The 14,352-nt window shown below is 42.1% G+C and overlaps 1 protein-coding gene across 16 annotated transcripts in view; it reads right to left on the reverse strand.

The window, feature by feature from the left end:
- LOC117065745 (ankyrin repeat and KH domain-containing protein 1) overlaps positions 1-14,352 on the reverse strand; it is a 147,165-nt gene that overhangs the window by 1,305 nt on the left and 131,508 nt on the right. For 6 of the 16 annotated variants that reach the window (XM_033180952.1, XM_033180968.1, XM_033180956.1 and 3 more), the window contains 5 exons: positions 13,215-13,391; positions 11,174-11,425; positions 10,508-10,683; positions 9,704-9,868; positions 6,237-6,346 (listed from right to left, as the gene is read on the reverse strand). In XM_033180952.1, the coding sequence (XP_033036843.1) occupies positions 6,237-6,346; positions 9,704-9,868; positions 10,508-10,683; positions 11,174-11,425; positions 13,215-13,391 (880 nt within the window). Of the gene's footprint in view, positions 1-6,236; positions 6,347-8,931; positions 9,429-9,703; positions 9,869-10,507; positions 10,684-11,173; positions 11,426-13,214; positions 13,392-14,352 lie in introns of those variants that run through there. The other 10 variants (XM_033180955.1, XM_033180957.1, XM_033180963.1 and 7 more) reach the window with 8 other exon arrangements.

A 14,352-nucleotide genomic window follows, 5' to 3' on the forward strand; every position in this document is an offset into this window, starting at 1 on the left:
TGCCCAACCAAACAGACGCCAGCCAGCAACACATAAATGGAGCAACTGCCCCAACTGTTCTAGCCATTCCACTTCTCAAGACCCGGTGTTTCCAGCTGAGGTCACGCTCAGCAGGGGGCCCTGGCCCCTATTCCTAGGAAGCAAAGTCAGGAGGGGTAAGGAGCACGTGTAAGGTGCCAAGAACCCAGGCCACAATGAAGGATTACAGCCCAAACACACGGAAGCTAGGCTCATGGCCTCGTTGCATCACTTAGAAGTTTTTGGGAACTGAGCTTCCGCTCCAAACATTCTCTCCCAAAGCTACCTGTAGAGGGGCCTGCAGACAAGTCCTAGGCGTGTCCTTCCCCTACCCCCGACCCGCAACAAGAAGCACACGCTAATATGTCCACAGCCTGTGGACCCCTGCCCGGCCCGCTGACCTCCAGGGGTAGTGGCGTATAGCGTGCCCCCGGCGTGGTGCTGTAGCAGTCGGGCAGCTGGTCCCGGCCCCAGGGAATCAGGCAGCTAGTGGACGTTGACATAGCGAGAGGGAGGGGCAGCAAAGTAACCGCCTGGCGTTGAGGTCAAGGGGCGCAGCTCTGAGTCTGAGGCGGACTCAACCGACCACGTGCAGCTGCTGGTAACACTAGAACAACATCACGCCCAGGGCGGGCCACCGGCTGTCACTCAACCTGACAGTCCCGCCCTATCTGATAGGAAACCTGCCCAGTTTAGAGAAAGCTGGAAATGCGTCCAAAGTCCCAGGCCCCGCACCGGCTTCCAGTTCCTGCTGGCCCAGAGCTGGCCAACCTGCCTCTGAGTGCTGCAGCAGCTCAGCTATTTACTGTTCATAGCTGGGAGCTGGGGGCAGGTGAAGTAGGGCAAGCATTTTTATCCTGTATTAGTTCACCCATTCCTTGCCAACTTTCGGATAGTAAAGCACTATGATTAGCCAAAGTCACACATCTTGCAGGAAGGGAAGCTGGGATTCAAATCTGACTGCATCTGATTCCAGGACTGTGCCCTTAAACCCAGCAGTGTACTGCCTCCCATAAACAGTAACAGTACAAGGCCAGGTGCTCATGCCTGTAATCCCAGCACTTTGGGAGGCTAAGGCGCGTGGATTGCTTGAGCCCAGGAGTCTGAGACCAGCCTGGGCAACATGGTGAAACCTAGTCTCTACTAAAAATACAAAAGTTAGCCGGGTGTGGCAGCATACACCTGTGGACCCAGCTACTTGGGAAGCTGAGGTGGAAGGATGGGTTGAACCCAGGGGGCGGAGGTTGCAGTGAGCGGAGATCGTGTCACTGCACTCCAGCCTGGGTGACAAAGCCAGACCCTGTCTCAAAACAAAAACAGTACGGAGTGAAACATGCCTTGATGGCCTGGAGCACAGCAGGAAAGGGGAGGTCAGGGAGGGCTGGTCGTCTTTCTGAAGAAGTGGTACCTGGACTACTAAAAGGATGAGTCAAGTTTGGGGGCTACAGCTGAGGCATCACCAGTCAGGCCTGCCCTTTGATCTCTCTACCAGTTAACTAAGGAAGGGCAGGGGGCTAGTGAGGAGGGCTTGGTCTTTAGTCAGCAGGAAAGAAAGGTCAGAGAGTTTGACCTTGGAGGTAAGTTTTTTTTATGTAGACATAGTGATGAGACAGGCTGGAGCGAGTTGGTGGGATTGGTGAAGATGTATATACACTGGAAATCTTGAATTCATCCAGCTGTCCTCTGTTTGGCTTCCTCAAAATCAGTACTGCCTCCACTGTCCCTTCCCCTCACCAAAAATTAAGTATAGACCACCTGACTGTATCCATTTATCAATATTCCCTCAGCTCTGGTTTCATCAGATTTCTCCTTAGGTCTGATTTCTTCACTCATTTAAAAAAATATTGCTTCTCAAACTATTTATTTTCTGAGATAGGGTTTTGCTCTGCTGCCCAGGCTGGAATGCAGTGGTGTAATCTCAGCTCACTGGAAACTCTGCCTCCTGGGCTCAGGGCATCATCCCACCTCAGCCTCCTGAGTAGCTGGGACCACAGGCGCCTGCCACCACAGTGGGCTAATTTTGGTATTTTTTGTAGAGACAAGGTTTCACCATATTGCCCAGGCTGGTCTCAAACTCCTGAGCTCAAGTAACCTACCTGCCTCAGCCTCCCAAAGTGCTGGTATTATAAGTGTGAGCCACCACACCTGGCCAGCTTCTCAAACTTTAATGTGCATATAAATCATCTGGAGATATTGTTAAAATGAGAATTCTGACACAGTATTGGTCTGGGGTGAGATTTTGGATTGTTTTTTTTGAAACAGGGTCTCACTGTCACCCAAGCTGGAGTGTAGTGGTACAATCATGGCTCACTGCAGTCTCAACCTCCCGGGCTCAGGTGACCCTCCCACTTCAGTGTCCTGAATATCTGGGACCACAGGTGTATGCCACTGTACCTGGCTAATTTTTAAATATTTTGTAAAGGCGTGGTCGCACTATGTTGCCCAGGCTGGTCTCAAACTCGTGGGCTCAAGTGATGCTCCCACCTTGGCCTCCCAAAGTGTTGAGATTACAGGCATGAGCCACTGAGCCCAGCCAATTGTGGATTTTTTTTTTTTTTTTTTGAGATGGAGTTTCACTATTGTCGCCCAGGCTGGAGTGTAATGGCATGATCTTGGCTCACCGCAACCTCCGCTTCCCAGGTTTAAGCGATTCTCCTGCCTCAGCCTCCAGAGTAGCTGGGATTATAGGTATGCACCACCACACCCAGCTAATTTTGTATTTTTAGTAGAGACAGGGGTTCTCAATGTTGGTCAGGCTGGTCTTGAACTCCCAACCTCAGGTGATCCGCCTGCCTCGGCCTCCCAAAGTGCTAGGATTACAGGTGTGAGCCACCACACCTGGCTGATTTTTTTCTTTTTAAGATGGAGTCTTGCTCTGTCACCCAAGCTAGAGTGCAGTGGCATGATCTCGGCTCACTGCAACCTCTGCCTCCTGGCTTCAAGCAATTCTCCTGCCTCAGCCTCCCAAGTAGCTGGAATTACAGGCACCCACCACCACACTTGGCTAATTTTTTGTATTTTTAGTAGAGACCGGGTTTCACTATGTTAGCCAAGCTGGTCTCGAACTCCTGATCTCCAGTGATCTGCCTGCCTTGGCCTCCCAAAGTGCTAGAGTTACAGGCATGAGCCACCAGGCCTGGCTGCAATTGTGAATTTTTAATACAGTAATGCAAATGCTTCAGGGCCTCAGAAACACACTTCAGGTAGCAAGGGTTTGGATATTTTATTGTCCCGAAAAGGATTTTGGGTGTCTTACAAAATGGTGCATGCCAAAATGAAGTGTCTTAGCAGTGCTGGAGGGTAAAGCTTGGGAACAGATTGCAGTGAATCATTTATGATAACTCACCTTTTATACAAGGTGAGAAAGTGTCTGACAGGGGGAATGCGAGAATAGCGTGGAGGATGGTGAGATTTGAGGGTGGAGAGTCCAGCCTAGTGAAACTAGGTGGGCAAACGGGTGGTGGCTGTGAGGATGGAGAGAAGTGGATGAGGTTCAGATACACAGAAGAAGAATAAAGTGACTGATGAAGAGTGGGGTGAGAGAAAGTGTAAACTAGGATAATTTTCAGTCTTTTGGCTTGAGAGTCTTGGTGGCTAGTAGCACCAACTAATATGATAGGGAAAACAAGAAGAGCAGCATATCTTGTATGAGAATGAATAATATGTGTCCAGATGGAGCACAGCAGGAAGCTAGATATACTGAAGCCATGGGGAGAACTCTCAGTTAGTGGCTCAAATTTGGGTGGTGTGAAATTCAAGAGTGTGGGGATGGGCTAGGATTGGTGGCTCACACCTGTTAATTCCACCATTTTGGGAGGCTGAGGTGGGAGGACTGCTTGAGCCCAGGAGTTCAAGACCTGGGCAATACAGCAAGACCCTGTCTCCATTTATAACTAAATAAATGTGGGATGAGATCATCTGGGGAGAAGATACAGTATAGAAACCTGGGCACGTCAACATTTATTTATTTAAAAGGTAGTAGAGAAAAAGAATTCACCAAAAGAGACTGAGAAAGATGAGTCGGAAATAGGGACTCATCTTTTGAGAAAAGTATCAAAGATTTTCAAGAACGGTCATTGTGGAAGTGAGGTCTTCCTTCTATTAATCTCTACCACAAAATAATAGCTGCAGTTACTACTACTATAATGACTACTGCTTGCAGGTAACTCTTCTGGAGTCACTGTGTGCTATAAGGGCTGGGGAATACGTAGCTGGCTTTAGAGAGAAAGCCAGATTCATCATCCATGCAATCTGGATGAAGAAACAAGAATTTAAATCAGAGGTCAATACTAATTACTGGCTGGGCAAGGTGGTTCATGCCTGTAATCCCAGCACTCTGGGAGGCTGAGGGAGGCGAATCACTTGAGGTCACGAGTTCAAGACCAGCGTGGCAAACATGAAGAAATCCCATCTCTACTAAAAATATAAAAATTAGCCAAGTGGTGGTGTGCGCCTGTAATCCCAGCTACTTGGGAGGCTGAGGTAGGAGAATTGCTTGAACTCAGGAATTGCTTGAACTCATCTTGCAGTGAGGCAAGATGGCATCAATGCACTCCAGCCTAAGCAACAGAGTGAGACTCCATCTCATTAAAAAATAAAAACAACTAATTACCTATTAGAATATGGAAGTGTTTAAAAATACCTATGCCCAGGCCCCACCCCCAGATATCTGATTAAACCTATAAGGAAATACCAGGCCTCTGTTATCAGGCAAATTACTCTGGATTCACATTTAAGCATTTGATTCATGCTCTTCTTTTCCAAATTAGGTGTTGAAGCCCAGGGTCATGCCTTTTATTGGAGGTGGTCTTAACACACTTAAGTTTTTGATACTTAAAACCACCTTTCTCTCACCCATTGCCTAAAGGAGAGGATGGAGGCATATGAACCTGCCTGTTTGCAAATGACAAATCACTGAGGATAAATGGAAAATGCAGCATTACCATAAAGCCCCTCACTATAGGGGGCAGGGTCCACTGGGAAGACATCATAACCAGTTGTATGTCTTGGTAGAAATGCTTCTTGTTAGAGAACAAGATGTTCATTCAGAAGCTGTTTTCCTACAGGCTTGCTTGCCTTTTCTTGGATTTACAATGTGGTCAAAGGGCTTTTCGTTTTTGTTTTTTTTTTTTTCTTTAGATGAAGTCTCGCTCTTATCACCCAGGCTGGAGTGCGATGGCGCGATCTCGGCTCACTGCAACCTCCGCCTCCTGGGTTCAAGTGATTCTCCTGCCTCAGCCTCCTGAGTAGCTGGGATTACAGGCGCATACCACCACGCCCGGCCAATTTCTGTATTTTTAGTAGAGACGGGGTTTCACCATGTTGGCCAGGCTGGTCTCGAACTCCTGACCTCAGGTGATCCACCCGCCTCGGCCTCCCAAAGTGCTGGGATTACAGGCATGAGCCACCGAACCCGGCCCCAAAGGTCTTAAACAGTGGGACAGAACCACATATACTAAGTACTCCTCTCTCTGGCTTGAAATTATAATGTAGCCAGCCTTTCCCTTTTTTTTTTTGAGACAGAGTCTTGCTCTGTCACCCAGGCTGGACTGCAGTAGTGTGATCTTGGCTCACTGAAGCTTCCACCTCCTGGGTTCTAGCGATTCTCCTGCATCAGCTTGCTGAGTAGCTGGAATTACAGGCACGTGCCACCACACTTGGCTAACTTTTTTTTTTTTTTTTGAGATGGAGTCTGGCTCTGTCGCCTAGGCTGGAGTTCAGTGGCGTGATCTCAGCTCACTGCAAGCTCTGCCTCCTGGGTTCACACCATTCTCCTGCCTCAGCTTCCCGAGTAGCTGGCACCCGCCACCACACCTGGCTAATTTTTTATATTGTTAGTAGAGACGGGGTTTCACTGTGTTAGCCAGGATTGTCTCGATCTCCTGACCTTGTGATCTGCCTGCCTCGGCCTCCCAGAGTGCTGGGATTATAGGCGTGAGCCACCATGCCCAGCCAACTTTTGTATTTTTAGTAGAGACAGGGTTTCACCATGTTGCCCAAGATGGTCTCAAACTCCTGACCTCAGGTGATCCACCCACCTCGGCCTCCCAAAGTGCTGCGATTACAAGCATGAGCCACCACGCCTGGCCTCCCCTTCTATAAGTTTACTAAAACTGAGGATGGTTCTCTCTTGCACAGTTTTGGGATTGGGAGGAGAACTTGGCCAGACTCTACGTGAAGAGAGGGAAACCATAGTTCCAAGTCCTAAAATGTCTTACCTCTGGTTAGGAGAGGCCACCATCGGCCGTCCAATTCTCTTCTTCGGTCTGGTTAGCTGAGGTGATGGGATTTCCCCTTTGAGAGCAGGGACTGAAGGAAGCAGACTGGCCTATAAAAGGGCAAGTCAGCACACTGTAGCCACAATAGGTTTAAAGGGTCTTAAAACATCAATAATTTTATTGGTAGTGGAATTTTATTACATTGAACACAAGTTGAAATAAGTGGGTCCAGAAACCTTGATGATATAGTTTCATTCCTATAGTTTCATTTCACTGGGTTTGATCTATACCTTAGCAGGATGTTTCTTCATGACTTGAAGGCTCACTAAAGATGTGCAAGGTCTTCTTCTACCTCCACTAAAAATCTCAATACTGGCCCCCATAATAATGGCCAGATTTATTTCGATTCCTTATCAGAACCAATGCTAGGGGCTCTCAAACTTCAGCACTGTAAACAATCTAATGGCTTCTAATATTTCCATATCTTATATTCTTATTCACAAGAAGAAATCCTGTGTTAGAACTAGAAGACTCTTGAGTTCAATTTCAGATGAGAAAAGTGAAGCCCAGAAAGGTGAGATGATTTGCCTAAGACCATAAAGCTTCAAGTGGCAGAAATGAAAATAGAATTTAGGCTCTGACTACTGTTCCACTGTACCCATGCTGTCTCCTCCCATATCCCTTATATATTTTGAAAGTAATTAAGTTCTTACCTGAGCTAGGTTTTATCCAAATGTTCAGGTTGGTAAAATAGCAGTAAAGTAGTGCCAGGAAGAGGCAGGCAGAGGAAGAAGAGATTTAGCAGGCGAAATGAGGTTGGGAGCAGGCTACTGGGATCCAAATAGTCAGAAAGAAAGGAAGGAAGTGCTGGTAAGAGGGAAGGGAGGAGCGTATCCTAAAGAACTACTCCCAACTGCACAACTGTTGTTTTCCTCCCAATTTTCCTAGGGATTCCTCATAATTATCTCCTTTCTCTTCATAAATTCTAGTTACTGACCTGAAATAAAATTTCTCATTTGGTTGTCCTCAAGGTGCAGAATATGGACTTAAGGGCTTCTCCAGACAATTCAAATGCATTGTAGATAGTTAAGATAGAATAAAACTCACCTTTTTGTCCCACTGAATAATTTATTTAATATTATTTCTTACTAGTATATATTTCATCAAGAGTAGTTTCATTCATTTCACCAATTTTAGGTGATTTTTCTTGTTGCTGTTAATGTTAAGTGGAAACAGCAAGATATACAAGTGATCCAATGAGTCTTTTGTGCCCCACCCAACTGCCCCCACAAAGGTCAAGGGGCCCCTTAATGATACTTGATGTGGTTATCAATCACTACAGAGTAGTAGCTTCAATACAAATAAAACTTTCAAAATCCATTCAAAACACAAAATAAGACATAAGCTTAATTAAGGAAGCTTTTCTCATATGTAAGATGATATAGAAGATAAAAGAAGCAGGTGTATCTGACACAGATCAAACATGGTGTGCCTGATGTGGTCCTAGCTTTAGGACCTGGGCAGAGAAAATTAAGAATTCCTGTTGGCATGAGTGTAGAAAGGTGCTGCTAACATAGTTCTGTCCCTAGTTACTACTTTTTTTCTGTGCATCCGTCTTTGCCTTGACATGAGTTCTGGCTTCTCTATCAGCTCCAAACATTTTCTTGTTTTCTTTTCTGTATTGCCTATACTGACCAGGAAAAATTCAGCTTTATTAAAACACAAGTAAGTTGATGACTATACTTTTCATTGGGATAACTTTTCCTTCTCGGCATAGCCCATGGTTTGGCCAAAGCAGCCCATTCCAGGGTTCCTCTGTTTAGCTTGTTCAACATATTGACTCCATGCTTAGGGCCATGGAACTAAGCATTACTTAGTTACATGTAACTACATGTAAAACTTACAGAATTACTCACATATTTATAAACATTACTTTATATTATATACATTATATAATAATATAATTATATAATGTATATTATATAATATATAATATAATATATATAATAAAATGTAACATGTAACTTAGTTACATGTAACTACATGTAAACCTTACAGAATTACTCACATATTTATAAACAGTATATTATATACATTATAATGTATATAATATATATTATTTATAATAATATATTATATAATGTATATAGTATAATATATAAACATTATAAACATAAACATTACTCGTCTGATTCAATAATACAACAGAACGATGGGAGTCACCTCCCTCTTACGTCCCAACTCATATAAAGCTTAAAATATCTATAACCGGATAAATCTTTCAGATAAAAAAGGTCAGGAAGCACAGAAGGAACCTGAAGTTGATGATTTGGGTGTCCCTACATTTGTTTAGTGTCATCTGATTTAAATCCAATTGTTCTTATTGACATTCTCAAGATCCATAGAGAAAAAACCTATCAGTGGCCTATCCGCCAGCTAAAGTCAGATAAGACACATTGCCAGAGCTTGAAACTTTCTCATATGTTAAAGGATATAGAAGACAACAAGGGAACAAGGAATGTTTAATACAGAATAAATAGGTAAATAGTCTTAAAAGTGCTTTCTCAAGGCAGTCTAAGAAGGGACTCAAGTGTTAAATGTGAGAAGCCTGTTACAAATATAGTATTAATCATCTGGTTCAATATAATGTGGATTGGGTGGTACCTGCATGACCACTGAAAGGATCACACCCCACTTCTAAAGACTGTTCATCTTTTTATTGAATATTCTGGTAAATATTTCACATTAATACAGGCTACATTATGTAGAGCCACTATATGACAAGAAATTTACTCAACTTTTTCCTTTTAAGTATGTAAACAATTATACATGTATTTATCACCCTAAAAGGTTGAAACATGTAATCAACTAATTCTCTTCTGCATACAAGTAGTATTCAGTATGTTTAGCCAAAAGCACTAAGGTCATATGATCTTAAGTTCAAAATGGCTAAACTAACCAGAGAACATAACCAAGTGGATAAGAAATCAATTTGTTCTTATACAATGGGCAATCAAATTTCCATTGCTAAAGCCTCAGAGAAAATTTCTTAGGCACATTAAAAAAAATCCCCATGGTTCTTCCAAGGTCATAGGTTTCTTAAACAAGGCTAAAGAGTAAAGACCTTCTAACTTAGTTGACATATTTGAGATGCATGTTTCCAATATGAGGTGCCCACGTGCCAGGCCAAATCTGAAAAGGGGGAGGAAAAATTGGAATTTCTAATTAGGAATCTTTAGACAGTTACAAAATGAATATATAAATGCAATGGCAATTCACTGTTTCTGCCTAGGAAGAATACACATATATGAAATAAAGTGTTCAGTAGCATCATCTTGATATTGAAAAAGCAATCCAGATCGAAATGGTCAATTATGACTTTTGATATTCAGTACTTATACTTCTCACAAAACAAAAAGAATGATGTGACAAATCTAAAAAATAAAAGAGCATTAAGCCTATTTTACCTGCTGGGCATCAGTGCATTCAGTTGAATTTTGGATAACTTTTATCATAGGGTTCCAAGCAGGATCTGGGTTGTGAAGTCCATTAAACAGAGGGCCTCCTGGAACATCAGCAAGCTGAGGATGAGAAGGTATTATGGTGCCTCCATACATGGAAATTGGCAGACCCTAAAACAGCAGGAAAAAAGATTTAATCATAAAATTACTATAAATCCCATAATAGCAGCTTAGACTTCTCTAATTTTCCTCATTTAAAGAACTCCAAAAGATCCTGTAAGTACAGTATGGCAGTGTTGAGAAAACAAAATGTTTATCTGCATCTGCAAGGCTTTTCAACAAAAAAGAAGAGAGAGAAAAAAACTAAATCCAATATGAAATCATCAGGAAATTTCTCATATTTGATAAAAATAACCTCAACTTTCCCATATTTTAGTTTCATGAATAAGCTTAAGCTAAGAAGAAAATGGGAACTCCACATGACTGCTTGCCGACATAAAGCTGTCAGAGCAGACAAGAAAGCATTAGTGAACTCATGGCCAGCTTTTAAGATGGGTAGAGGCCTCTCTCAAAGCTGCAGCAGCAGAACACGAACTGGCAAAACCCAAATCCCTCAGGTGTTTTCGGGGGATGGGGACATCTTCAGGACGAACTACTGTGGACAATGCTATGCACTCTTGAAATTGAGCAAAAGATCTAGCAAAGCCACAGAAACAAAAGACAGCATTATTTCAATACAAAGTATTCCTTAACGTGACTACATTGGCTGACAAAGTGTCAAACAAGTTACAGTGATGTTTGTCAACTCACTTTAGAAAAATCCACAAAACCGCTTGCCATAGGCTGATGAAAAATGTTAGAGGGGGCTACCATTCCAGAATCATCTCTCTCCATTGGCTGATGTTGGGAGAATGTGCTTGGGTCTGATAATTGTTGATGCATTGGATGGTTCCCCATCACAGATTGTGACCAACCTGATAAGCCTTCTGGAAAGAACAATTGAAAACAAAGTTTTATATTTATTTGGATAAAACAACAAAATATTACCACTGTTATTACCAAACGTTACCAAATGTTATTGAAATCTTTCCTCTGAAGAGCTCAAAGCATATTTATCACAGTCTTGCTAGCCAAAGAAACCAGTTCCTGAAAAACTAGGTAAAGTCCTCTGAATACTCCACTTTACCCTGTCTTTCAAAAGATTAAGTGCTGTCTGAAAGAACTCAAATGATTGCTTAAGAGAGAAAGGACACACACTTTGAATCTTTTGTTTCTGATCAACTCTATATATTACCTCAACCAATATTCCAGACTCTGAAATTGGATTGAACTCCTCAAAGACATAAACACCCTTCCCTAATTGAGTGTTAAACAAAGGAACTAAGTTTTTTTTGTTTTTCTAAGGAACTAAGTTTTAATGGCAAACCTACAACTTACTTAAGATATCCCTCCAGAGAGAGAGCAAGGCAATTTTACCTGACACAGCATTGACACCAAATGACCAGATTCCACTGTGTCCAACGGGAGCGACAAAACTGGTCCCCACCGGGGCTTGTGCAACAGACCCTCCTTGCCGAATTCGGGCCAGTCTCTCTGTTCCAATTGGGGGAGGTATCTTTCGATCCTGACTGGCACTGACTCCTTTTGGTTGGCCCAATGTTGGTGGGGCAGAAGTGGCTGAAAGAGGTGAAGATGATTCCGAAGAAACAGATGGAATAGGAGAGTCACCTGGTGGCAAAATATTTCTCTATTGTTTTATTACATATAAAAACTATGAGAATATGAGAAACCTTGTTGGAAAGATCTATTCCACAACATAGGTTCTGTAAAGAAATTTTCATTTTAAAAGAACATTCAAATAAAATATAATTTCTATAAACATTATCCTATGCTACTTCTGCCTATAATAAGTATACAACAGTAGTCTAAAAAATGTTTTCCCAATTGAACTAAACAATGCTAGAAAGGAAGCAGGACACATTTGCTTTTATTCTAGCTCTAAATAATCTTCTCAAAAGATTATTGTCACTTTTTTTTTTTTTTTTTTTTGAGACAGAGTTTCGCTCTTGTTGCCCAGGCTGGAGTGCAATGGCGTGATCTCGGCTCACCACAACCTCTGCCTCTTGGGTTCAAGCGATTCTCCTGCCTCAGCCTCCCGGGTAGCTAGGATTACAGGCATGCACCACCTCACCCAGCTAATTTTGTATTTTCTGTAGAGACGGGGTTTCTCCATGCTGGTCAGGCTGGTCTCGAACTCCTGACCTCAGATGATCTGCCCGCCTCAGCCTCCCAAAGCGCTGGGATTACACATGTGTGCCACCGCGCCCGGCCACATTTTAAAATTAACTTAAATGTGGCAATATTTGCACAGTACCTAGCCTATTTTCTAGAAAACATCTGGTGACCCTTTATACCTGTTAGTCTTTTCTTTGTTCCCTTTCTACAGTCCTTTTTTTTTTTCTATAAGGAAATAAGGTCAAATGTTAGCAAAGCATTATACAATTTTGATTCACAGCTTTGCTTCTTAATGGAACTCTTGGGTGATTTGGGTAATTTTCCTTGTCAAAAAAGTCAATACTGACTACTTCATGATGCTCATTAAAAAAAAAAAAAAAATCCAATTCTGTTCAATTCCACATACTTCATCTGTTCTAAACATTGAAATAAACAGAACAAAGGGGCCAGGCAGGTGGCTCACGCCTGTAATCTCAGCACTTTGGGAGGCTGAGGCAGGCGGATCACCCAAGGTTAGGAGTTTGAGACCAGCCTGGCCAACATGGTGAAACCCTGTCTCTACTAAAAATATAAAAATTAGCCAGGCATAGTGGCAGGCACCTGTAATCCCAGCTGCTCAGGAGGCTGAGGCAGGAGAATCGCTTGAGCCTGGGAGGCAGCCAAGATCACGCTACTGTACTCCACCCAGAGCAACAGAGCAAGACACTGTCTCAATCAATCAATCAATAGAACAAAGGAATATTTTAACTTATAAAAGGCAATACAGTTTCATAAAATGTAAAAATACATGAGAAATCACACCAAACTGACCATATACATAAATTCAACTTCTTTCCAGATTTAAGAAATAATTTTACAACACTGCTTCCAAGGGTCCTTTTGCAAAACTACTTGCAGTACCTGTTTTTTTTTTTTTTTTTTTTTTTTTAAATAGGGACAGGGTGTTGCTGTTGCCCAGGCTGGTCTCCAACTGCGGGCTCAAGTGATCCTCTTGCCTAGGCCTCCCACAGTGCTGGGATTACAGGTGTCAGCCACTGCACCCAGTCTAGTACCTCTTTTCTTGATCCAAGTTCTAGGGTAAAACATTTTTGGCTTGAAAGAATAATTCTCAAGTTTTCTATGCTACAAATGACTGACAATTTTTTCACATGACCACAGAACAAACCTTGGGCGTTGGTATACCATTTAGTTTACTAAAGTTATAACATGGTGTTATAGCTGAAATAAATGATTTAATAACTTATTCAAAACTCTTTGGGAAGAGTTCCGCCAGGATTCCTACATGAGTTTGAGGCGCTTGTCCAAGGATGGGGAGAAAAATGTTGTCTGTTGAAACTAGGAGTCCCAACAGGAGCTGGCCCTTGCAGGAAAACCCTTGTTCCTGGTATGCCGGAAAAACTTGTCAGAGGAGCAGAAGAGGAAGATGGGGAGCTGCCTGATGGGTCAATGGATGGTAACCCTGAAATAAAACAGTCCAAGACATCCAATTAGCTAAAACTTTAAAATTGAAAGCCCAAGAAGACTTCCACCAAGGTGAGATAAGCTGTAAAAATAACCAAACAAATAAATAAAAGATAGCATGTAGCTCATTTTCATAGAACACAGCAAAAATAATCCATCTATGTGATATTGTATGGCCAAATCCATTTTTTCTTACAGTCCAGAAGAATATCGCCAAACAGCACTACATACAGAAAAATGGGCTCAATGTTTAAGAGTGTCAGTCACCTGGAGTAATGTTCTAGATGAATCTCAAAGCTTTTAAATGGAGGGGATATGAAATGAGACTATGCTGTAACTAAGTAGCGCCCAACAATAACTTCTGCATTCCCTTTTGTAGTCAATCTCAAAGTACAGCTTTTCATCTATATAACTATAGTCATTTCCTACAGAAGATAAGTAACAAAATCTACCAATGTTTCCTTCCTCACAAGGAGGAAAAGCATACTACTAAGGATAATTTCAGCATTCTATCTGATAGAAAATATCAACAGTTGCAAAATATATCAAAGTTTCTATCTAGTTTGTATAAATCTGAACTTAGCCATCTTCTTAAACTCCATTACTTTCTCTGAAGAATGTATTAGGAAAAGAGGTTGAAGGTCTGGAAAAGGATTATGGTTTCTTATTTCAGGAAAAAGTAGTTAATATCAACATTGATTGTCAAAATTTCTTTTAAGCAGTTCTTATTTTCAGTTTGATTTCCCCATCATTAAAAAAAAAAATGACTTTGAGATGTAATTCACATACCATATAATTCACCCATTTAAAGTATATAATTCATTGGATTTTAGTATATTCACAGGATTGTGCAACCATCACCACAATCAATGTTAGAACATTTTTGTCTCCCTTAAAAGAAACTCCATACTCATTACCTGTCACTCACTGGGTCCTCACCCTCATATTTCCATTTCGTT

This window comes from Trachypithecus francoisi, unplaced genomic scaffold, assembly GCF_009764315.1.
Source record: "Trachypithecus francoisi isolate TF-2019V2 unplaced genomic scaffold, Tfra_2.0 Lachesis_group2, whole genome shotgun sequence".
NCBI classification, from domain to species: domain Eukaryota; kingdom Metazoa; phylum Chordata; class Mammalia; order Primates; family Cercopithecidae; genus Trachypithecus; species Trachypithecus francoisi.